Consider the following 26,444-nt stretch of genomic DNA (forward strand, 5'->3'; position numbering starts at 1 on the left):
TCCTTCGGAACTGAACCCTCACCCTTCTCTCACGCTTGCTAACAGAGCAATGCATCAAGGACTTCTGGGGATTTAATGAATCCCCTGATGGCATGCTTCCTTTGCCTGAAATTTGATTGGTGCAACAGGCAGAAGCTACTACTGTAGCTTCTGTCTGCTCAACCAATCAAATTCAAAGTAGTACTGTCAGGGCCTTTGGGGGATTTAGTGAATCCCCAGTGTGCAGCCATATTTTTGTTGTTGTTGTTTACTTTTTGCTTGATGTAATTTGATTGGCTGAGCAGGCAGCCTGTTCAGTCAATCATACCGCATCAAGCAAAATGTACAGTAAATGAAACAAATCAACAAATGAAAATGCATAGCTGTGCAGCTGCGGATTCACTGAATCCCCTGAAGGCACCCCATAGTGTAAGTTGCATGTGTAAGTGGCAGTCCCACCATGTTCCACCCTCTTGACATTTAAATGTGCTCTTACACAATAGCACTTTGCTGCCACTTACATACGAAAGTTTATATTTAACTCCAAATTTGGCACATACATGCAGGCATCCAGTTATCGAACTTCCCTTTTAACCTATTGCCATAAGTACCAACTTAGATTGTAAAACATCTGGAGACAGGAAAATATTTATTCCAACTCTACTACTGAAAAAAAAAGCAAGACCTAAATCCAAAACCTTTAGCCTGATGCATGCATTTAAATGAATATAGTCATGGAAGAAGACAGATGACAATATCTAAGTCTTAATGCTAAAAAACGCAGGGTAACGTATTTAGGCTTCAGTAACCCGAGGAAATGGTACAGTTTAGATGAAGAACCTTTGCACATATAAGAGGAGAAGGACTTGGGTGTGATTGTATGTGATGGTCTTAAGGTGACCAAACAGCTAGAAAGGGCATGGTGAAAACTAGATGCATGCTTGGGTGCATAGAGAGAAGAATGGCCAGTAGGAAAAAAGGAGATGATGATGATGATGTCCTTATAAGACTCTGGTGAAACTTCATTTAGAATATTGTGTACAATTCTGGAGATTGCACTTTAAAGAAGATATAAAAAGGATGGAGTGGGTTCAGAGGGTGGCTACTATAAAATGATCAGTGGTTTTCGTCATAAAGCATATGGGGACAGACTTAAAGATCTCAATATTGAAGAAAGGCAGGAGAAGGGAGATATGACAAAGATGTTTAAATACCTACATAGCATAAAAGCATAGGAGGTGAGTTTCTTTCAATTGAAAGGACGCTCTGGAATCAGGGAGCATAGGATGAAGGAGAAAGATTGGAGAGGAAAACAGTGACATAGTTTAAAAAAAAAAAAAGCATGGGATGAACACAGAGGATCTCTAATCAGAAAATAATGTGTACATATTGAAGAACTAAGGCTGGTACTGGGCAGACTTGCACGGTCTGTGTCCCCTGCATGGACATTCAGTTCAGGATAGACTGGGGAGGGCTTCGACGGCTGGGATGGTTTAGATGGGCTCTTTAGTGAGCTTTGAGTTTCAGTCCTAGAAATATCTAAGAAAAGGGGCAATTTAAATTAAATCATTAATTTATAGAGCGCATACGGTTGGGCAGACTGGATGGACCATATGGGTCTTTATCTGCAGTCATTTACTATGTTATTTCCAAATGCTTTCACCCACCCACTTTCCTCTTTGTGTCCTGAGGCAGAGTAGCAGAAAAAAAAGACAATGGGGGCCGCCTTCTTGCACTGAAGGACATTGCTTTAGAGCTTAAACAACTGTGCACCTGAGCACAGAAAATGTGGGAAGGATAAGTGACCCTTTCAAAATAACTCAGCAAAGAAGTAATCATCTCGGTCCTGTGCAGTTGAAATCCTACCACTGGCTCTCCTTTTAACTTAGAGATAGCGACAACTAGCTCTGCAGTACTCGGGGCCTTCCTAAAGGAAAAGTGGAGGGCCAGAAACCCCGGAACTTCGTGAGGTGCAGGTCGCAGCTGTAAACTACAACACCCACAAAGCTCTGGGCTGGCGACTTCCGGCAACTTCGGAAGGCGGTGGAAAGCCTGCCTGGCGGAAGTAGCCGAAGCAGCACAAGGACAGGCGGAACTCCCGGAGGCGGGAAGCTCCTAGAGTCTGGCGGAAGTTGCCGAGGCTTTACGTCAGCACGGACGGGGAGGGTGCGGGGCGGTCCGGGGGTGGCGCTGCGTCGTGTCGGGAGGAGGCGGGAGCGGTGGCGGCGGCGCCATGTTGAGGAGGAAGCGGCTCCTGTTTTGGTCTCGGGCGTTGTGAGAGGAGCGGGGAAAGAGAGACGGGAGCCCGGGGAGAGTCCGGCGGTGCTTCCGCCCCGCCCCCCCCTCCGCGCAGAGGGGCGAGGAGAACAGAGGGGAGCGATGTCCGCCCGCAGTCCGCTGCCTACCGTGAGCGAGAGCGACCAGGTGAGAAACCCTCCTATACCGCTTCCGCCTGCCGGCACCGCGGCCTCAATGTGCTGTTTCCTCCTCGCAATACGTCCACTCCCGTGGTGCATTCTCTCCTCGCCCCCTCCCTCCATGCTAGCGTATGGCACTCTCAGCCCCACTGCCCACGGTGAGACCCTGATATAGCATGACTGACCCCCATCTCCACATACCACTGTGTGAGATCCGTGTATAGCTCCACTAAGGCCCCCTCCACATAGCCCTACATACCACTATGACACCCGTGTTTAGCACTTCTAACTTTCATTCCATCACTGTCCACTGTGAGATCTACGTATAGCACAACTGAGACCCCGCCCAATATATCACCACATACCTGTGTGTGCACTACTTACCCCCTCACATACTTGGCTCTCCCCCACATCCTTACATACCATTTTATAGTGCTACTAACTCCCACATCTTCCACTCTACCATTGCCCACCCAGATATAGTACTACTGATCCCTCCACATACTGCTGCCCACCTTGAGACTTGTGTATAGAATTGCTAACCCTCCTCACTTTGAGACTCGTATACAGCCCTACTGACTCCCCACATACCGCTGTGCATTTCGAGACTTATGTGTAGCACTACTCCTCCTCCACATACTGATGCCTACTTTGACACTCGTGTATAGTACTACCGATCCCCCATATAGTGCTGCCCACCTTGAGAACTGTCTGTAGCACTACTGACCCACCACCTACATTATTGCTGTCCACATTTTGAGACCCCTGTGAAACTACTGACTCTCATCCTTATATACCATTAAGTGTGAGACCCATATAATACCACTGATCCTCCTAAATATAACCTCACATACCATACTGTCCAGTGTGAGATCCAATGTGACACTACATAATACAGATGCTCATTTTCCCTCTATAACACTGTCCACCATGAGACTTGTATTTGTATGGTTGTACTGATTCCCTTCCCTTCATTATACTTCTGCTCACTGTAAAAACCTGTGTATCCCTATTGATCTCCACATGCTTGCCCACCTTAATCCAGTGTGAGACCCATGTACAATATAGAACTACTAACTCAATTCTCCTTCTGCTGTTCCACTGCTAACTATGAGACTTAAGACCTTTTCTCATGTTCCTCAAACCCATCTATGACACTGCCTAGTCTACTCTATACATACACAAAAACACACATTCCCTACTACTAGTAAGGACTTCAGGGTATCTGCAATTAACATGTTTGCATATGCTAGAAATTCAGTGTCTCCAATAAACAGGGACAATGTAACAAAAAGAGTCAGGAAAGTAGCTGAGCTGTAATTAAGAAACTGACTCAAGTCAATTAAACCAACATATGAGAAGAACCCGTTGTACTGTAACGTTGCTCAGAGACATATAACTCTAAAGAGGGGGGGTTACCCCCTCTTGGGTGAAGAGTTTTTCATCCAATCATAGCGTGATATATGGTGTGACTTTTTTGAAAATATCTCACTCTCGGTTGGCGGGGTCTCCTGAAGCAGACGCCGAAACGGGGCCGCCTCGGGACTCTGAGAAGTTGCATTTTTGCACACAAGCTAAGTACATTCTCACACCTCTAGTACAACCTGAATGCAATCATTTTTTGTACTCTTCAAAAGTGTTGAAAGCAATATCGTTTAAAGAGTTGAATACAGTTATTAAGTAACTTACACCTTCAAGAGTTGGACCCGTTTCTACTAAATATCACGCTATGATTGGATGAAAAACTTCACCCAAGAGGGGGTAACCCCCCCCTCTTTAGAGTTAGTTATATGTCTCTGAGCAACATTACAGTACAACGGATTCTTCTCATATGTTGGTTTAATTGACTTGAGTCAGTTTCTTAATTACAGAAATTCAGTGTCAGCAAATTTCTTATGCATGTTCATTGTGGATGTCCTGAAATCTCAATCTTGCCCTAACAGCTCCACAGTCAAGAAGTCCTCTGATCCGCACACTATCCTAGCTAAGTACTTGATTACTTCTCTTTCTCTGGCATAGTTCTTCCTCACTTCTGCTTGTCCTCCACTTCTCTTGTCTTCTTTCCCTTCTGTTCTTATACTCTTCTTCCCTATTTAATGCCATCTGTTTTTTACTTTACCTTTTTATTTCGTTTTTATTTCTGTACCCCCAGACCCTCCCTCATGGATGGGGAAAGGTAGAACAGATTTTGCCTCTGTTAGTTAATATTAATTGTATAAGGTTATTTATAATTGGTCTTAAGAAGTCCTTTGCTGCTGATATGGATAGTCCACTGGATGCCTGTTTGAAGGATTGAATGTAAAAAAAAAATCATATCCTTTTCCTTCTTCCTCAGCACAAGGGCATGGAGACTTGGTTTATATTAGAGGGCATCTTGTATCTGTACAAGTTGCAGGTTAATGTGTATTACATTATGTTAAAGAGCGTGAGGACAGATCTGTGATTTGAACTGGCTGTATTCAGGGCCTGTGTTTTTTGGCCTATTATACATGTCTACACGTGATTGTGTCTTGAGATACTCTTTTAGACTTGAGTTCTTATTTGTATCATCTCTACTTCATGAAAAGGTGTCTGTTCATACCCCTACCTCACCAGCCATTCCTGGGTATTTAGTAAACAGAATGGGTCCTCCTTCATGGGGAGAGGGAACCTTGTCTTGTGTCTGCACATATCTCCTGTCTGAGTATTCATAGAGCTGCGTTAGCCTGACAATGCAACCTCTGGCTCTAAACCAGTCCTTGAGTACCCCCTTACCAGTTAGATTTTCAGGATATCCACATTGAATTTGCATAAACTTGATTTACATACACTGCCTCCATTATATGCAAATGTCTTTTATGCATATTCAGTGTGGATATCTTGAAAACCTGACTGGCAAGGGGGTACTCCAGGACCGAGTTGAGTAACACTGATCTAAACAATCTGTTAAGCGGGACATTTTGAAGCTGTTTATGCCAAGAGTTGTGTTCAGCTGTGATGTACACTGCACCTTGGATGGCTGCTGCAAGGTAGGAGAGTAGAGACTTTGATCACTTAACAGTCAGCCAAGCTAATCTTCTTGCAACTAATAAAAATGTCCTGGAGTGGAGGAATAGTCTAGTTATTAAAGCATAGGGCTGATAATGATGGAAGACAAGTTCAAATCCCATTGCTGTTTCATGTGATCCTGGGCAAGTTACCTAACACTCCATTTTGCCTAAGGTACAAAATTAGATTATAAGCCTTCTGGGGGACAGGAAACTACCTAGTGTATTGGAGTGTAACTCACCTTAAGCTACAGTTGGAAAAAAAGTTGAGCCAAATAAATAATAAAGAATACCTAATAGTCAATGTCCTGGAGGAACTCCTTTGATAGAGACACACCAAGTGAATGCCATGTGGTTTCCTGGATGTTCTTAAAAACAAAAAACTGAATACTGGTGTATTTTCATTCTCATTAACTCAGAATATGTTGAGGTGAGGTTAGTGTGAGTTAACACATACAAACAGGTTTCCTTCCCCTCTCTCTCTCGCAAAATTATTTCCTGAGTAACTACATTCACTTCCTCATTTGTGAAATGAAAAATATATAATGCACTAACCCATAAAAGTAAAAGGGTTTTTTCAATGACCCAGTCTGAAATATTGCACAGAGCAGGGTAGTCCCCAACCTGTCTCCCATGAATATATTGCAGAAAAAATTGTATTTCCTGGTTAAATGATGTGAGTGTATATAGATCAGTCTGTAATCAGTTGGTATTCTCTGGTTGAGGTGATGGAGGTGAGGGTATTAGTTGTTTAGATACACCCACCAAATAAACAAGCACATTAAGAATAGTTGCTAAGATCTGCTACCTTTTATGTTAAGCTGCCTGTGTAGACCTGCTTGTGTGTTATAAAGTCAGACATGTCTAAGGAAATACAGCATCCTAGAACAGTTATTAAGATTATATTACAGTACAGTAATTTTCTCTGGTGCAGAGTTCTTTGCATATTACATATAGGTACTTTCTTTGTCCCTATTGGGCTCAAAATATTTGTGCCTGGGGTTATACAGTATGCAGTTAAATGATTTCCCCTGCGTCACAAGAAGCCACAGTGGGAATCAAATTTGGTGTGTCCCACCCCCCCACTTCTTGTCCCACCATGATAACCATCAAGTTACTCTCCCGCTTATCAGTTCACAGAAAGGAAGGTGGAAGTAGGCCCCTTAGCTCATGCCTGTTGTGAGTAGCTGCATCCAGAGTTGCAGTTGATCATTTTTTTGTTAGCATCCTGTTTGTGGTTAGAACTGCTACAAGGGCTGTGGAGCTAGATCTCAGTATGTCACTTTCTACCAAACGCCCATGGAACTGTTTCCAGCAGACAGGTGGAAGCCGGTTGTAATTTTACCAGTGCAATTTAGTACATGTTGTCAGCTTAATTATTTCCAAGGACTCTGTTAGGGCAATGAAGCAGACGTGATCTACCCACTATGTTCTTCTGTTAATTTTGTGATAGCCTTGATGGCAAAAGAAAAACCTTTGTTGATCTGCTCTTAGTCATAAGAAATCCTAGAGATTTGTAGCAAATGAGGGGCCTGGAAGACCAGTGGGAACTGTTATGTTTTGGACTTGGAAGAGCTACCAGCAATGGTGATAGGAAGTTGGTATCCTATTTTTCTGTGCCTTTTCTGGTAATCTTTTGGTCTTCCTGCTTTGATAAAATGATTTAAACTTCCACAGTTTGTCATACAGAGTCCAAAGCCACTTTACAGCCACAGTACTTTTACTAATAGACTGGTAATGTTATGAAAAGTTCTGTTGTTTGTGAAATGGCATATTGGTGGTTCAGTTGAGACTGTTTAGTACACACAAATCGGGGTCCAAGGATTAGAGGCCACATATAAATGAGCCTGTGAGATAAATGAAATTATTAATTTACTTCTAGTAATATCAAAGGTTACCTCTTCAGAAGGCCTGTTGCATGACGAGAGGCTTTATGGCAAGATGTGTATAGGATTACTATGCAAACCCCCAAAGCAACCAATATAAACAATGATTAAACTATCACCCATTGTCTATCTTTTGCAAAAACTATAATGAATGCAGAGATTAACAAAACTTAAACCAAACGAGGCCCTAGTTAAAATCTTAAATGGTTTAACACTTTTACATAAAATATGAAGTCAGTTTTTCACTACTATTATGTCTTATTTCTGTAGTGCTACTATTCATATGCAACACTGTACTCAGCTTATTCCTAATATTCACTATAAGTTGAATATTAATGTCTATGCTTTCAGTATTCTTTATCATCCATGTCATAAACCTTTCAATTGCTTGCAGGACTTTGGAATCTATAACGTAGGGTTCACAAATTGCATAATCGCATTCCTTGCTAGCAGTATAGTTGGTTGTGGCACCTCACAAATTTTGAAGGATTTCTTTATTTGTGAAATGCTGAGCCACTGGGTCTGCTTTGACTAACTCTAGCTATTCCTTAATTCTTGGGCTTGAGGAGTTGCCGTATGGGGCTGGAGGAGTTGCCGTACAGCGAAAGATTAGAGAAACTGGGCCTCTTCTTCCTCAAACAGAGGAGATTGAGAGGGGACATGATCAAAACATTCAAGGTACTGAAGGGAATAGACTTAGTAGATAAGGACAGGTTGTTCACCCTCTCCAAGGTAGATAGAACGAGAGGGCATTCTCTAAAGTTAAAAGTGGATAGATTCCGTACGAACATAAGGAAGTTCTTCTTCACCCAGAGAATGGTAGAAAACTGGAAAGCTTTCCTGAAGTCCGTCATAGGGGAAAACACCCTCCAGGGATTCAAGACAAAGTTAGACAAGTTCCTGCTGAGCCAGAACATACACAGGTAGGGCTAGTCTCAGTTAGGGCGCTGGTCTTTGACCAGAGGGCTGCCGCGTGAGCGGACTGCTGGGCACAATGGACCACGGGTCTGACCCAGCAGCAGCAATTCTTATGTTCTTACAGTTGCTACAATTTCTCTCCTTTGTTTCCAGGATGATTGCTTGACTTCTGTGTAAACTCTTCAAAGCTGTAGTCTGATATGTCCTCATTAGATGAGGTGTCATCTTCTGTGGCTGGAGAATTGAAAGCTTCACCAAGACCTTTAACCCAACAATTCTCAATAGATTTGCTCTTAACCACATCCCACGTGGTTTTAACTAAATGAATGATTTCTTTCATGTTTAATTCCTCCAAGAAGCTGCTAATCAGTGATCTCCAGTGCATCTGATATAATTAGTTCTCACCTGTAGCTAGTCTTAAAATTATTTTATTCTTTGGTCCAGGGGCTGAAATTGAGAGATTGCATTCTTCGGCAGGAACATCATGTGGATTAACTAGCTTGGGAAACAAGCGAGTTAGCAGGAATATGAGTACAGCAGTGATCAAAGAGCAGTTGGGCCTTGGTTTCCAGCTTTTTTGCATTCATACTTGCATACTTCTGGGGCATAATATTTATTAAACTATGATCAAAGATATCCATGGTCATCCAGGCAGTTTTACATCATTGACAAGGATGTTCCATTTATAAGGTGAAAATATCTAGGTTTGCTAAATTTCCCGATAAGTAGAGAGGTAAGTTTGACTATCAATGTTATTGATGCAAAATAGTAATGTTACCCGATCTTCTTAAAGCCAGCGGACTTCATTTCATCATATTAGAAGCTCAGAGTTCTATCAGCTAGGCGTTTGGCAAACAAAGCACTTTCATCCTAGTGGTAAATTTGTTTCTTTATATTGACTGCTTTTGCTAACATTTTTCAGTTGTGCTGGAAATGCGCTTGTAGCCACGTCATCTGTAGACTGACTGTCCCTGGAAATCATCATTGCAGTTATACCAAATGGCTTCTTGAACAACCCAGTCATCTTTACTGGCCTGAAAAGATTCATCTCCATTCAAATGGTTAAACGTTTTAGGTTTGGCCTGCACATTTGGGCCGCAGATCAGTATTCCTTCTTCTCACTGTTGAGTGAACTGTGTGCTCATGGCTGCATCCAAATCAGCAATAGTGTGAAATGTGGACTTATATTTGCCCAGTTCTCAAGGCACAGAAGCTTGCATTTGCCATGATTTACGGTACTTTTTTGTAGCAGCCAACTTCTCTTCAATTGAATACACTCATAAGTGCTTTTGACTTGCCATTTTAACTAGCTTCACTATTACTTTATACACCAGCCTATTTGAAGTCACACTCAGAAAGGAAATAGAATCTTGCTTCATGCATTTGTTTCCATGCAAGGCCACAATTTTATATATCTTTTTCTTTGGTGTTGATAGTTAAATGTTTTGTTCAAGATGATTCTCTTAATACTTACGCCCTTGTACTAATTAGAACTGTGCCTTACTCTCTTAAATCTGAGATTTACAGTCATGCCTTGGCTTAAGCAATACTGTGAATTGATGGATCACGTACTGTTGAATCTTGACTGTACAATTGGCTGGGAAAGCTTATTCATTACATAGGTGGCTAATGATATTCATCCAGTGATTAAAAAGGCTACCATTGGCAATTGTTGCTGTAGAAATTGCATTATCCCAGGACAAGCAGGCATGATATTCTCATTGTGGGTGACGTCATCTACGGAGCCCCGATGCGGACAGCATTTCAAGCAAACTTGATTGAAGATTCAAGCTTGCTGGCTGCACCACGCATGTGTGCCTCCTGCTCCACTAGAGGGCGCATCCCCTCCAGTTCGATTTTTTCCGCTGTGCTAAGAAGACACGTTTTTCTTAGCGCTGCCCTAGTGCCTTCTTTGCACCGCGATTTACTACCTTTTTTTTTTGTTTCCTTTCTTCGTAAAAGTCGCTGTGCATAACGAAAAATTTTTTCTTCCTGCTCATTGTGCTTTTCGCACCTTTTTCTCGCGATCCAGGGGCTCCCGGATCGCCGCGACTGCGAGGCCTGATTGGCCGCGGCTGCCCGGAGCGCTTTCACAGCACGTCTCCGGTATCGGACCGAGGATCCGAGCGAGAGCCCCGCTATTCGAGGGAGGCTTCTCCTTCATTCTCAGCCAAAGGGCGGTCTCGGTCACCGTCCCCGCAAGGGGCCACGGGACCCCATCGACCATCCTTCACGAGGTTCGTCTAGGACATGGGACGTGCCCTTGACTTGGACCTACAATCTGACTCAAGGTACTCCAAGGAATACCTGGCGGAGCTGGATATGCCTTCCCCACCCCGAGAGTCCCTCAGGCTACCACTGAACCCGGTACTCGGGCAGACCCTTATCAGGAACCTCGAGACTCCTTACATGGTGACGGCGGTCCCATCCAAAATGGAGTCTAAGTACCGGACGGTTTGAGCAACTACAGCTGTCCCACCAATCCCTGTTGGTGGAATCATCTCTGAAAAAAGCTCACCCCTCGAGGGTGTCCGCGGCGGTCCCCCCTGGACGCGAAGGCCGGACACTGGACAAATTCGGACGCCGGTTGTACCAGAACTCTGATGACCGCCAGAGTCCTGAACTACACCTTCACTTTTTCCTCCTACCTGAAGCACCTCATTGGGCGGCTCGCCTCCTTCTCGGAGAGCTTACCCAGCCCTCGCCAGACAGAGTTCAGCCTCCTCCTCGAGGATTTTTCCAACCTCAGGCTACACTTGTTCCATGCCGCTTACGACGGCTTCGAACTATCTTCCAGGGTCGCAGCCTTCGCGGTGGCCATGCGCCGGCTGGCATGGCTATGACTCGTCGATATGGACCCCAACCTGATTAAAAAGGCTACCATTGGCAATTGTTGCTGTAGAAATTGCATTACCGTATTTTCTCGCATATAACGCGCGCGTTATACGTGGTTTTTATGTACCGCGCATACCCTTGCACGTTATACGCGTGAGCGCGTTGTACAAATTTTTTTTTACATAGTTCCCCCCGACGTCCGATTCACCCCCCCCCCCGCAGGATCGCTTGCACCCCCACCCGAAGGACCGCTCGCACGCACTCCCACCCGCACCCCCCCCCTGAAGGACCGCCCGCACCCCCACAGCCCTCCCGCCCCCCCCCCATCATGTAGAAGCTCCTACCGGTGTCCTGCTGCTTCTTCTTGGCGGTCCCGACACCCGACACGATTGGGGCAAGAAGGAGCTCAAGCCCTCTTGCCCCAGCCAACCGCGGCACCCCCGACACGATCGGGGTAAGCTCCCTTGCCCCCCTGACTCCCCGACACGATCGGGACAAAAGGGAGCCCAAGCCCTCTTGCCCCGCCGACTCCCCAACTCCCCCGACAATATCGGGCCAGGAGGGAGCCCAAGTCCTCCTGGCCCTGGCGACCCCCCCCCCCGCTAGTTGTTCGGGCCAGGAGGGAGCCCAAACCCTCCTGGCCACGGCGACCCCCTACCCCCACCCCGCACTACATTACGGGCAGGACGGATCCCAGGCCCTCCTGCCCTCGACGCAAACCCCCCTCCCCCAACGACCGCCCCCCCCCAAGAACCTCCGACCGCTCCCCCAGCCGACCCGTGACCCCCCTGGTCGACCCCCACGACACCTCCACCCCCCTTCCCCTTACCTTTGTGTAGTTGGCCGGACAGACGGGAGTCAAACTCGCCTGTCCGGCAGGCAGCCAACGACGGAATGAGGCCGGATTGGCCCCTCCGTCCCAAAGCTCCGCCTACTGGTGGGGCCTAAGGCGCCTGGGCCAATCAGAATAGGCCCGGGAGCCTTAGGTCCCACCTGGGGGCGGGGCCTGAGGCACATGAGCCCAACCCGACCATGTGCCCAAGGCCCCGCCCCCAGGAGGGACCTAAGGCTCCCGGGCCTATTCTGATTGGTCCAGGCGCCTTAGGCCCCACCAGTAGGCAGAGCTTTGGGACGGATGGGCCAATCCGGCCTCATTCCGTTGTTGGCTGCCTGCCGGACAGGCGGGTTTGACTCCCGTCTGTCCGGCCAACTACACAAAGGTACGGGGAAGGGGGTGGGGGGTCGTGGGGGTAGGCCAGGGGGGTCGGGGTCGGCTGGGGGGGGCGGTCGGAGGTTCTGGGGGGGGGGCAGTCATTGGGGGGAGGTGGGTTTGCGTCGAGAGCAGGAGGGCCTGGGATTCCTCCTGCCCGTAATGTAGTGCGGGGTGGGGTAGGAGGTCGCCGTGACCAGGAGGGTTTGGGCTCCCTCCTGGCCCGAACAACTAGGGGGGGTCGCCAGGGCCAGGAGGACTTGGGCTCCCTCCTGGCCCGATATTGTCGGGGAGTTGGGGAGTTGGCGGGGCAAGAGGGCTTGGGCTCCCTTTTGCCCCGATCGTGTCGGGGAGTCGGGGGAGCAAGAGGGCTTGAGCTCCCTCTTGCCCCAATCGTGTTGGGGGTGCCGCGGTTGGCTGGGGCAAGAGGGCTTGAGCTCCCTCTTGCCCCGATCGTGTCGGGGAGTTGAGACCGCCAAAAGGAAGCAGCAGGACATCGGTAGGAGCTTCTACATGATGGGGGGTCGGGAGGCTGTGGGGGTGCGAGCGGTCCTTCAGGGTGGGGGTGCGGGTGCGGGTGGGAGTGCGTGCGAGCGGTCCTTCGGGGTGGGGGTGCGGGTGCGTGCGAGCGGGTCCTTCGGGGTGGGGGTGCGAGCGGTCCTGGCGGGGTGTGAATCGGACGTCGGGGGGGGGGCATCAGGCTTTCAGGGTGGGGACAGGACTTCAAGGGGGAGAGGAGAGTCGGGGCGGGCGAAAGGATTGTCGGGATGGCCAGAGGAGAGTCGGGGCTGGCTAAAGGAGAGTCGGGCAGCATGTGCGGTATACAAAAATTTCTGTACATAAATTTGTGGTTTTCGCGTGCTATACCCGTGTGTGCGTTTTACACAGGTGCGCGTTATCTACGTGAAAATACGGTACTGTGTGTTTGCTAGTTGTATAGAAACCTTGGGAGAAGATGATGTCTCAGGTCACATGTCTTTTGGTTCAGGGTTTTAAAATTATTTCTTCCATCCTCCACAGTCATCTAATTCTGGGGAAGGAAGTGGTGGTAGTAGTTTGCTCACTGGGGCACCCAATAGGAGAGTGGGCAGAAGAAATCCTAAAATCAGTATCATCATGTAGTCAGAGCTGAGATGCAGGGTTGTTAAGTGTCCTGGCTGTGGTCACAGGTGTGTTTCAGAAGCAAAGCACTTACATTTGAATGTAAAACATGTATAATATATTTATCTTGTTTACATGCCTTCACAAATCAGTGAAGACACAGAACAATAAAAATCACATACAATATAATAAAAAAATTAAATGCATTTGTTAAATCATGTTTATTAAATAATGTAACTTTAAATAATAGGCGTATAGAGTCTATATTACCGGTGTTCTTTATAACTAATGTAAATTGATTACCAGGTTCTTTAGTTAATTCATCCAGAACTCTTAATTTTTATATTCTCTAATCTTAATGTTGTTCTTTCTAATAAATATATAGATAAATATATGAATATATAAGTGCTCGGTGTCTTAGCTCCTGCATGTGAGCCACAGCGAGATCATTTCGGGACCATCATTGCATTTATGGGTCCCTTATTACACAGTGTCTGATCTCAAAACAAAAAATCATCCTGCTTGTGCTTATATATTTTGCTATATTAATCAACCATTAAAGTTTTGCACTTATCTTGTTCGGCATGGATGGTCAAAACTCGTGGCTCTGCAGTCTTGCTTTTCCAATGTGATTTAGTAGATAAATATGTGCAATCTGTGCAAATATGCAAACTAGTGAACTTTCTCTGCTCCCCTATTATCTATATATTTATTTATTAGAAAGAACAACATTAAGATTAGAGAATATAAAATTAGAGTTTTGGATGAATTAACTAAAGAAGCTGGTAATCAATTTACATTATTAAATAATGTAGCCATCTTTAATAATATAATTTAAAAAATAAATATCAAATACATTTTTAATACAGCCTTCCTTCCTCCCACATTCATAACCTAATACTTTCTTTAAAACTTAACCAACAACTTATTTCTTATCCATGAAACTTAAAGATGTTATAATCACTTTGTAAAAAGCCAAGTTTTAACCATCTTTCAACATTTCATATAATTTTCTTCAAATTGGATGATTGGTGGCAAAGAATTGTACAAAGGAAGATCAAAAGTAAGTAAAGACTCCTTGTCTTATACACTGTAAATGGATGAAATCGGATATAGTAATGTTAAAGTTGATATTTTTATTTTGCTTTATACTCTAAATTGGGGGTTCTCAGCTCAGTCCTTGGGACATACCTAGCTTCACCAAGTCTGGTTTTCAGAATATCCCCAGTGAATATGTATGAGCTAGATTTGCACATAATGAAGGCAGTGTATACAAATCTAGCTCATATGTATTCATTAAAAATATTTTGAAAACCAGACTGTCTAGGTGTGTTTCAAGGACTGGGATGACGACTCCTGCCCTAAATGCATTCTATTACATTGGGAGTGGGTTTTTTTTTTTTTTTTTGTTACGTCCAAAGAAAAGGTTCAGTTTTCTTTTAGTTCTTATTGAATATGGTTTGGTTATTTTTATTATTTTGATCTTTTATTAGCCTTGTTTTGCTTCTTCTCAATTATATTGCTCTTAGAGTTTTTCCCCTACACTCCAGCCCTTTGTAGTTAAAGAAAATGTAATGCAGGCTTTGCTTAACCTCCATGCTCCACCCTGTGTTTTAGAGAGTGATGACCAAAAGGAGGATGCTGTATCCTTGGGTCTGCCAGAGAGACACTCATTCCTTAATAAGGTGAACAGTAATAAATATTGTTTGCTAGTTTAGTAATATTATTATTCTTTTATTTCTTATATACCGCCAAAGCCGTAGAAGTTTGAAGCGGTTCACAACAAAGAAGGGCTGGACAATCAGCGAATAGTTACAGTCAGTGAATACAGATACAACAAAGAATCAGCAAATATGGTTTACAACAAGAGGGCTGGACAATCAGCGAATAGTTACAGTCAGTGAATACAGATACAACAAAGAATCAGCAAATATGGTTTACAACAAAGAGGGCTGGACAATCAGCGAATAGTTACAATCAGCGAGTACAGGTACAATAAATATGTGTGTGCGGGGAACAGGTTAAATAAGAGGGGACAAATGTAAGGTGGGCAGGGTGAAGAGGTAAGACAAAAGAGAACTTGAGGAGCAGGGGTAGGGAGAAAGGACCTGGGTTATGATTCGGTTGAATAGGTTAGTTTTTAATAATTTCCTGAAGTTTAGGTAGGATGAGGAGCGCGAGATAATTCCGCTCAGCCAGTTATTTAGATGACCTGCTTGGAAGACAAGTGTTCTGTTCAAGTGTCTTTTGTATCGGCAGGCCTTTAGAGTTGGGTGGTTGAAGAGGTGGGTTCTCGCGGGCGGGCCTGGAAGGGGCAGTAGTTAAGGAAAAATGGGGAACCAAGTATAAGGGGGCCATACCAAGAATGGATTTGAAGCAGAGATAGGCAAACTTGAACTGGATTCTTGCTTCCATGGGTAGCCAGTGGAGTTTTTGATAATAGGGAGTTATGTATTCCTATTTTTTCAGCCCAAAGATCAGTCGGATTGCCGAATTTTGGATGATGCGGAGTCTTTGAATGGTTTTTTTGAAGGACCCCAGGTAGATAATGTTGCAATAGTCGAGTAGGCATAGGATGTAGGATTGTACCAGTAATCGGAATGAGGTTGCATCGAAGTACTTTCTGATGGTTCTCAGTTTCATAAGGCGGAGAATGCCTTTTTCTGACCAGTAAGTCCGGTGTGAGTTTCAAGGGTGAGGTTGCGGTCCAGTGTCACTCCCAGAATTTTTATGGAATCTGTGATAGGGAAGACTTGACCGTTTAAGGAGATTGTTGAATCTTTGATTTTGTCGTTTGGACTCGCCAGGAAGAATTTGATTTTTTCAGAGTTGAGTTTTAATTTGAAATGATCATCCATATGTTTCGATTTGTTTTAGGATGGATGCCAGGTGATTTGTTATCTCAGGAGTTATGATGGTTAGAGGAAAAACTAAGGTAATGTCAGCGTAGATGTAGAACTTGATTTTCAAGCTTTGAAAATAGGTTCCAAAGTGCAGCCAGGTAGATGTTGAATAGTGTGGAGGAGAGGGGAGAGCCTTGTGGGACTCCACATGCATTTACCCAGCTGAAGGAGTGTGTATTGTCATTGTAAACTTGGTATGATCGTTTACTTAGAAAACCCTGGAACCAATTTTTAAAACATTGCCCGAGATGCCGATTGACTCCAAACAGTCTAAGAGGATGGTATGATCAACTAGGTCAAAGGCGCTACTTAGATCAAACTGAAGGACTAGTGTTCCCTGGCTAACAGGTGGTGGAGGGGAGTCTAATAGAGAAGCTATAATGGTTTCTGTGCTGTGTCCAGGACGGAAACCCAGACTGGTTATCATTTAGAATGCCTGAATTTGTCCAGATAGGTCACTAAGTCTTGGTTGACCAGCCCCTCCATCAATTTAGCAAAGAAGGGGATGTTAGCGATGGGTTTTGTAGTTGATGTCAGGTTGATGGGTTACTTTGGGGTTTTTTAAATCTGAGAGATTAGGATCTTGGCCTTGGTCCTCAGGAAACTGCGTGCCAGAGAGTAAAAGGGAAGAGATCCAGGTGTGTAGTTTGGCCTTTGAAGGTGGCCCGGGGCAACTTTCATTACATAGGTGGGCAATGTCAGTATGCAGTAGGAATTAGGTATTTTGAGTAAAGCTTGCAGAATTGTTGCCAGTTAGGATTGCAAAGGTGTTTCAGAACAGATCAGCCCTGGGTTCGTCGAAGGTGTTGAGCTACTGGGTAATTTAATGGTTGGTTGTGTGGATCGATAGACGACTTGAAGATTTTGGTGTAAAAAAAGTCAGCCAGGGCATTGGCTGGTGATGGGGAGTCAGAGGTAGTATGGGTTAGGGTCTGAGTGTCATAAAGGTTATTGACTATTTTGAAGAGGTTTTTGATGTCGGGGTTAGGGGAACCGATTTTTTGCGCGAAGAAGTTAGTGCGTTTGGTAGTTATGAGTTTTTTTGTATTCTTTTAATTTTGTTCTCCAGTTGGTTCTCTCTTTACTGTCACCAGATTTTAGCCATAGTCTTTCTAGCTTCCGTAATTCCTGTTTCACTGATCCTATATTTGGCGGTCAAACCAGCCATCTGAGTTTATGTTTCTCTCATTTTTCCTGTTTTAATGGGGGCCATTTTGTTTAGGATCTGAGTGCTTGTGCTGGTCCAGGCTTCGCCATGAATGAGTTGGGGCCCGGGTTGGAGGAGATGTCGTAGTGAGACCAGAATTCCATTGGGTTGATAAGGCCTCTGGTGGTTATCATTTTCTTGGCTCTTTTTGCCAGTTTGGGGTTGGGTGGATGATGTTTTGCTTGCCAGTTAAGTCGGTGGTCATACCATAGGGAGTCAGTCCAAGTGGCTAGCTCCCAGAGAATCTTGAGGTGGAGTTGTTCTATTGGAGGAGAATGTTGCTAGGTCTAGATGGTGACCTTTGTGATGGATTATTTCATGGGGCCGGTACGAAGAAGTCTAGAGAGGTGATGAGGGAATAATAGGTCTTTGGTGTCACTCCGTTCGGCCTGTTCTAGGTGAATGTTCAGGTCACCGATCAGTAGGTTGTAGGGACCTGTAATTGAGTTAGTGAGGAGAAATTTGGAGAAGTTGTCTTTAGCGGTGGGCCATTTCTTAGGAGGGATGTAAAATAGAGTGATGATTAGGCTATCTTCTAGTTTTTCTTGAGGTTGAGAGGCATATGCTAGATCTTTGCTTGTTAGGTTATGTGTACCATTTGGCTTGGGAGATAAGAGGGTTGTAATTTTTACTTTGCAAGGTTGTTGGGCATTTCTGAGAGAACTGTCATTTGTCTTCAGATTTTTCTAATCCACTTCAAAGACCAAATGCTTCTGAGATGGGATGTGACTCTTCATAGGGCAACTTATAAATACAACTGAACAACCCTCATTATGGGCTCTAAAGTGACTGACTGGGTTAGAAACTAGTTGAGTGGAAGGCAGCAAAGGTTAGTGGTAGATGGAGAACAAGCAAGAGACGAACAACAGAAATCTGTTGACCAACAAGAAGGGCAAATAGATAAAATTAGAGGAACAGGAGAGATTGGGAAAACAGGTTGCAGATCGAAAAAGATGCACCAAAAAATGAGGAAGAAAGGAACAGAAATCAGGGACTGGCAAGCCCAGATAAGGGATGGCAAGAGGAGCAAAAACACATGTAAAACCAGCTGAGAAAGAAAAAAACCGGGACTTAAATTGCTTGTACGCAAATGCAAGGAGCCTAAAGTCTAAAATGGGAGAATTAGAAGTCATAGCCAAAAAAGAAGACCTAGACATCATTGGAATAACGGAAACATGGTGGAACGAGGATAACCAATGGGACGTAGTACTGCCAGGGTACAAACTCTATAGAAGAGACAGGACCCACAAGAAGGGTGGAGGAATAGCACTATACATAAAAGACACCATTCCCTCGTCCGCAGTGGATATAGAACCAAAGGCGGAAGGATTGGAGTCATTATGGGCTAAATTACCATGAAAAAAATGGTCTTGAACATAAGATTGGGTCTATACTATCGTCCACCTGGACAAACGGAATGCAAACGACAAAGATCTGGCAGCAGAATTGAGGCGGGAAGGCAACAACAGGAACGTGACAGTAATGGGAGATTTTAACTACCCCGGGATAAACTGGAATATTGGAAACTCGAACTGTGCGAGGGAAACAGAATTCTTAGAGGCTGTGAGATACTGCTTTATGGATCAGCTTGTCAAAGAACCAGCAAGAGGAAATGCCACTCTTGACCTAATCCTCAACGGAATTGGGGGACCTGCAAAAGAAGTGGAATGTAGTAGGACCACTAGGAAACAGCGATCACAACATGATTCAGTACAAATTAGGAGTAGGTACAGCAAAAGGGAAGAGAACCACAGTGACAACGTTCAACTTCAAGAAAGGGAACTATGATGCTATGAGAGCAATGGTAAGGAAAAAACTCACAAATAGCTCAAGGAAAAGAGAAACTGTAGAGCAAGCCTGGTCTCTATTCAAGGGCACAGTGCAAGAAGCACAAACATATGTACATCCAGCAGATTTAGAAGAGGGTACAAAAAAAACCGAACAAAAGACCCCCGCCATGGATAAACAATGAGTGTGAAGAAAGCGATAGGAGACAAGAAAATTCATTCCGGAAATGGAAAAAAGGATAAAACTGGGGAAAACTGGAAGGAACACCAGAAAACGCCAAAGAGAATGTCACCAAATGGTTAGGAGGGCGAAAAGAGAATACGAAGAGAGGCTGGCCAGGGAGGCAAAAAACTTCACATTGTTCTTCAGATATGTTAAGGGGAAGCAAACCGGCGAGGGAGAGGAAGTAGGACCGTTGGATGATGGAGACAAAAAGGGAGTGATAAAGGAGCAAAAAGAGGTAGCCGACAAGTTAAACAAATTCTTCTCGTCAGTCATCACAAGCGAGGACACATCCAGTGTACCAGAACCCCGACGTGATCTTCCATGGTGATCAAGAAGAAAAACTGTCAAACAATAGAGGTGAGCCATGAGGATGTCTCCAACAGATTGATAGATTGAAAAGCGACAAATCACCAGGCCCGGACGGAATCCAACCCTAGGGTACTAAAAGAACTAAGAAATGAGATAGCGGGAATACTCCAACGAGTTTGCAGCCTATCCTTGAAAACTGGAGAGATCCCAGAGGACTGGAAGATTAACAAATGTTACACCTATCTTTAAAAAGGGGTCAAGAGGAGACCTGGGAAACTACAGGCCGGTAAGTTTGACATCGGTTCCGGGCAAGATAGGTAGAAGCACTGATAAAGGACTGTATCTGTGAGCATATCGAAAAAAATGGGCTGATGAAAGCAAGCCAACATGGCTTCTGCAAGGGAAGATCGTGCCAAACAAACTTACTGCACTTCTTTGAGGGGGGTGAACAGCCAGTTGGGACAAAGGGGAACCCGTAGACATAATTTACCTTGACTTCCAAAAGGCATTTGACAAGGTACCCCATGAGCGGCTACTTAGGAAGCTGTGGAACCATGGGGTGGAAGGGGACATACACAGATGGGTCAAACACTGGTTGGCAGGCAGAAGACAGAGGGTTGGAGTGAAAGGGTCCACTACTCGGGCTGGAGGAAGGTCACGAGCGGAGTTCCGCAGGGGTCTGTACTGGGACTGCTGCTGTTTAATGTATTTATTAATGACTGGAAACGGGGACGAAATGTGAAGTTATAAAATTTGCGGATGACACTAAACTCTGTAGAAGGGTTAGAACTACGGAAGAGTGTGAGGACCTACAAAGGGACCTAACAAACTGGAGGAGTGGGCGAATAAATGGCAGATGAACTTCAATGTAGGGAAATGTAAGGTCATGTATATAGGGAGAAAGAACCCGATGTTCAGCTACCAAATAGGGGGATTAGTATTAGAGGGAAGTAACCTTGAAAGAGATTTGGGTGTATTGGTGGATACAACAATGAAGTCAACGGCACAATGTGCAGCAGCCCGCGAAGAAGGCAAACAGAATGTTGGGTATTATTAAGAAGGGTATTACGACCAGAACAAAAGAAGTCATCCTGCAGTTGTATCGGGCAATGGTGTGCCCGCACCTGGAGTACTGTGTTCAGTATTGGTCACCGCACCTTAAGAAGGATATGGCAATACTTGAGAGGGTCCAGAGGAGAGCTACACGAATGATTAAGGGCATGGAAAACCTTACATACACTGAAAGATTGAAGAGGCTGGGGCTCTTCTCCCTGGAAAAGCGAAGACTCAGAGGAGACATGATAGAGACCTACAAGATCATGAAGGGCATAGAGAAAGTAGAGTGGGATAGATTCTTCAAACTTTCAAAACATATAAGAACAAGAGGGCACTCGGAAAAATTGGAAGGGGACAGATTCAAAACAAATGCTAGGAAGTTTTTCTTTACCCAGCGTGTGGTGGATACCTGGAATGCGCTTCCAGAGGATGTAATAGGACAGAGTTCGGTACTGGAGTTCAAGAAAGGATTGGACAATTTCCTGCTGGAAAAAGGGATAGAGGGGTATAGATAGGGAGCTACTGGCAGGTCCTGGACCTGTTGGGCCGCCGCGTGAGCGGACTGCTGGGCACGATGGACCTCGGGTCTGACCCAGTGGAGGCATTGCTTATGTGCTTAAAAGGGTGTTATCAGTGGTGTGTTGCAGGGATTGGTTCTTAGTCCATTTCTTTTTAACACCAGTAAAACAGGAGTTCTGTATCTTGTCAGCATAGCAAGTTTCAGATTGGGCTCTGGTGTCGTTCACCTTGGCCTCTTCACTGGAGACTAGCTCTACTCTCACTTCTTTCTTTTATAGGGCAGTAGACCCCCCTGTTACACCCCCCCAACCTGATTGTAGGCCCTTTTGATCTATAAATTCTATTGGAAACGTCAGAAGACTTGCCTCAAATTGTATTTATTTTTTAAATTTCTATCCACCTATAACCTAGGTGGGTCACAAATCTAAAACATACATAATACAAATGTAATCTGATCTCCCTGTTATAGCTGTTTCCCTGGGGATTGATTTTGTGGTTCACAAGGCTGGTGAGTTCTATTTTCCCTTGCAGGATGAAACTGTTTTTTTAATGTTGTCCCTGCCTTCACCTTTTTCTCCTGGCCCTAGGTTTTCTTATGGGATGGAACATGGATCTCGTCACATATGTTTAAAAAACACACACACACTCACTCATGTGAAAAATTAGGACACCCCATGAAATATTCAGTTCTTTCTTAAGAAATGTTCACATATTGATGTCAAATCTTTTTTTTTAATTTTTGGAAAAGAAAGTGATGTAATTGTAAGCAAACAACAAAAATTGTCCTTGATTTATTCATGAAACAAAAGATATCCACAAAAATGTGTATTCTAACTGAGGAATAAATTAGGACACCCCCACAGATCCTCCCACTTAAAGTTGCTCAATTCACACACAGGTGTAGCACATCAGATGCACATAATTAGAACATCATTACTCAGCATTTTGAAGGAGGTTTGCCCTACTTAAACCTCAGACATTTAGTTTGGTATGCTCATGACTGCTGCGATGAAAGTGAACGCCATGGTGAGATCAAAATAGTTGTCTGAGGCCTTCAGAAAGAGATTGTAGCAGCTTATAAATCTGGTAAGGAATTTAAAAAGATCTCGAAAGAATACTGGACCACAGTGAGACCTGAATTTGAAAACTTCATCTACCAAAACTCACTAACAGCTGAATATAACCTCATCCTAGGAGACCTAAACCTACACCTAGAAGACACAACCTCCACACCAGCAAATAACTGTCTATCCTTCCTCAATGCCTTATCCTTCCAGATCCTATAACCCACAAACCACCCATGAAAAAGGTCATCAACTGGACATTGCTGCATTCATGGTCTCACCAACCATCCAATCCAGCAATCCAAACTCCTAACGGAACATGGTCCCCATCCCTATGGTCAGACCACTACACTTATAACTTCAACATCAATTGGACCAAGATCAAACACACACCTCAATCAAAAAAACCACATATACCTCACGAAAACATATCGACCCAACCATTTTCTGGTCAAATGTAGACGAAACTATCCAAGACTGCGACCCAAAAAACTTCATCTCCCACTGGAAAAATGTAATCCACCAACATCCTTGATGATCGGCACCCCTACAAACCAAAACCAGAACCAGCAGGAAATCAGACCAATGGTTTGATAATGAATTACTCCAACTCAAAAGACAGTGTAGAAGATTAGAAAGAAATGGAGAAAAAAGAACCAAGATCAAACAAAAACCGACTGGAAAAAAATCAACAAACAATACAAAAATCTACTAAGAGATAAGAGGAAAAGCTACTATACTAATCTCATAGGCACGGAAACCCAAGATTCCAAAAAAATATTCCAAATCCTGAAAGAATTAACAGACACCAAACCATACACTACCACCACGAACACCCCTCCACCATCACCCACCCTCTTAGCAGAACACTTCAAGAACAAAATTACCAACACCAGAGCCACTCTCATCCTTAACCCATCCCATCAAAACCCAATCACAATCCACCCTACAGGAAAAGAGGCAACCGCAGCAGACAGAATTTGGACACAATTCCCTAACATACAATGGTCAGAATTCAACAAATTCTACAAAAAATACAGCCATGCCTCCTGTGACCTCAACCATTGCCCCTCATATCTCCTTACCACCTCTAGTGTAAAATTCCGCACCATAACTCTACAATGGATCCAATTCACGCTCACAGAAGGCACATTCCCTGCTGACCTCAGCGAAATTGTCATCACCCCAATCCAAAAAGACCCAAAAGCACCACAAAACCTCCCATCTAACTTTAGACCTATAGCCTCAATTCCGCTATATGTCAAAATTATAGAAGGCCTAGTAGGCCCAAACTCCTCACCGATTACATAGATGACCAACAACCTACTCCCACCCCATGCAATCAGGCCTTCAGAACAAACTTCAGTACAGAGACACTACTAGGCTCCCTTATGGATACCGTCAGACAACAACTTAGTTAAAGGGAAAAAAATGCTTCTCATACAACTGGACCTAACGGCGGCATTCGACTTAGTAGACCACAACATCCTTCTACAGATCTTAGATGCAATAGGCATCCTCAGATAAAGTATACTCTTGGTTTGAAGGATTCCCTAAAAACTCATGAACCTACAGTGTAAAATCAACAAAGAAAAGTCAGAATCCTGGTCAAACCCCTGCGGCGTACCACAAGGATCTCCACTTCCCCTACCCTCTTCAATCCTCTACACTGCCTCTCTAGGAACGCATCTGGACAATCTGGGCATAACCAACCTATAGTTATGCGGATGACACTCACCATCCTCATCCCATACGATCATTCTAAACCCCCCATGACAGACAAACTTCACCAAACACTTGAAACAGTCACAACCTGGATGAAAAATCACAAACTTAAACTCAACCAAGACAAAACCAAATTCATCCTCCTCGAAAATGACAAGATCCAAACCACAATCAACCTAGATATAAACGCAATCAAATATCCCATCCAAACCACCATAAAACTACTTGGCATGACCATAGACAGATGCTGCACTATGCAACCGCAAATAAATAAAACAATTCAAAAATCATTCGCAGTCATGAGAAATCTGAGACAAGTCCGAAAATTCTTTGAAAGAACACAATTCCAACTTATAGTACAATCCCTAATACTAGGTATATTGGACTACTGTAACATCCTCTTCCTTCCATGCCCTGCAACTATGATAAGACAACTCCAAACAATCCAAAATACAGCTTTGAGACTCATCTACTCATTGAAAAAACATGACCACATCACCTGAAGCCTTCATCAACTCACATTGGCTCCCAATCCAAGAAAGAATCCAATTCAAATTCTACTGCATATTATTTAAAACCCTACACGGAGACAGCCCATCATACCTGAACAATCGCATCATCCAAGCACCCACTACCAGACACAGAAAAACGCACTCCCCATTCATACCCCCCCAAATCAAGGAAGTAAAAAGAACAAACAACACGACGGCCTCCTAGCCACTCAAGCCGCAAGGCTGGACAACCAGATCTCCAACCTTCTGATGACCACCCCAGACTATAGGACGTTCAGAAAAGAAATAAAAACCACACTTTTCAAGAAATTCCTGAAACAGCAATAACCCACAGACCTCTTAGTAACTTTAAAAACTGACATTTGATCTACCCATTACTGCACTAATAATAACAAAAGAATCTCCAATATGACCACCTATTAACTCTCTTACAAACCACCCCACCCTCAACAACCCGCTAAATGTTCATAAGATCTACAACTTACCTCTCTAGCTAATCATTGTAACTCTGTTTTTTTAAATTAACCTTTTGTAATCCGCCTTGAACCGCAAGGTAATGGCGGAATAGAAATCCCTAATGTAATGTAATGTAATGTAATGTAATTTAACTAGCCATTCCACGGTCCGGAAAATAGTGTACAAGTGGAGGCCTTTCCAAACAACTGCCAACATGCCTAGGTCTGGCTGTCCAAGCAAGCTGATCCCCAGAGAAGGCCGCAAGATGCTAAAAGAAGTCTCCAAAAACCCTAAAATGTCATCACGGGACCTACAACAGGCTCTTGCTACTGTTGATGTGAAAGTGCATGCCTCTACAATCAAAAAGAGACTGCACAAATTTAACTTGCATGGGAGGTGTGCAAGGAGGAAACCTTTGCTCTCTAAGAGAAGCATCAAGGCCAGACTGAAGTTTGCCAGAGAGAATGTAGACAAACACCAGGACTTCTGGAATAGTGTTCTATGGACAGATGAGTCTAAAATTGAATTATTTGGACACCAGAAAGATGGACATGTTTGGCGTACACCAAATACAGCTTTTCCAGGAAAAGAACCTCATACCAATTGTAAAGCAAGGAAGTAGAAGTGTCATGGTTTGGGGATGCTTTGCTGCAGCAGGACCTGGCCAGCTCACCATCATAGAATCCAGCATGAATTCTACCGTGTATCAGAGGGTACTTGAGAACATATGAGATCATCTGTAAGAAAATTAAAGCTGAAGCGGAACTGGACCCTGCAACAGGACAGTGACCCAAAACATACCAGTAAATCCACCAAGGACTGGCTGAAAACTAAGAAATTGAGAGTCCTGGAGTGGCCGAGTCAAAACCATGATCTTAATCCCATTGAGATGCTGTAGGTGATTTGATATGGGCTGTACATGTAAGAAACCCCTCAAACATCTCACAGCTCAAATAATTCTGCAATGAGGAGTGGGACAAACTTTCCTCAGACCGATGTCAGAGACTGGTAGATGGCTACAAGAAGCATCTCACTGCAGTTATTTCAGTCAAAGGGGGGTAACACTAGCTATTAGGGTGTCCTAATTTATTCCTCAATTAGAATACACATTTTTGTGGATATCTTTTGTTTCATGAGTAAATCGAGGAAAATTTTGGTGGTTTACCTGCAATTACATCACTTTCTTTTCCAGAGATAAATAAAAAAAAAAAAGATTTGACATCGATATGTGAACATTTTTTAAAGAAAGAACTGAATATTTCATGGGGTGTCCTAATTTTTTTACATGACTATGTATGTGTGTTTATA

General features: G+C 44.1%; 1 protein-coding gene across 7 annotated transcripts in view; it reads left to right on the forward strand.

Moving 5' to 3' along the window:
* The first annotated feature begins 2,113 nt into the window (after nucleotides 1-2,113).
* Nucleotides 2,114-26,444, forward strand: part of MARK2 (microtubule affinity regulating kinase 2) — a 360,912-nt gene continuing 336,581 nt past the window's right edge. For 5 of the 7 annotated variants that reach the window (XM_033954139.1, XM_033954140.1, XM_033954143.1 and 2 more), the window contains exon 1: nucleotides 2,116-2,403. In XM_033954139.1, coding sequence (XP_033810030.1) covers nucleotides 2,359-2,403 — 45 coding nt within the window. In that variant the 5' untranslated portion in view covers nucleotides 2,116-2,358. Of the gene's footprint in view, nucleotides 2,404-26,444 lie in introns of all 7 variants that reach the window. The other 2 variants (XM_033954141.1, XM_033954146.1) reach the window with 2 other exon arrangements.

This window comes from Geotrypetes seraphini, chromosome 8 (assembly GCF_902459505.1).
Source record: "Geotrypetes seraphini chromosome 8, aGeoSer1.1, whole genome shotgun sequence".
NCBI lineage: Eukaryota > Metazoa > Chordata > Amphibia > Gymnophiona > Dermophiidae > Geotrypetes > Geotrypetes seraphini.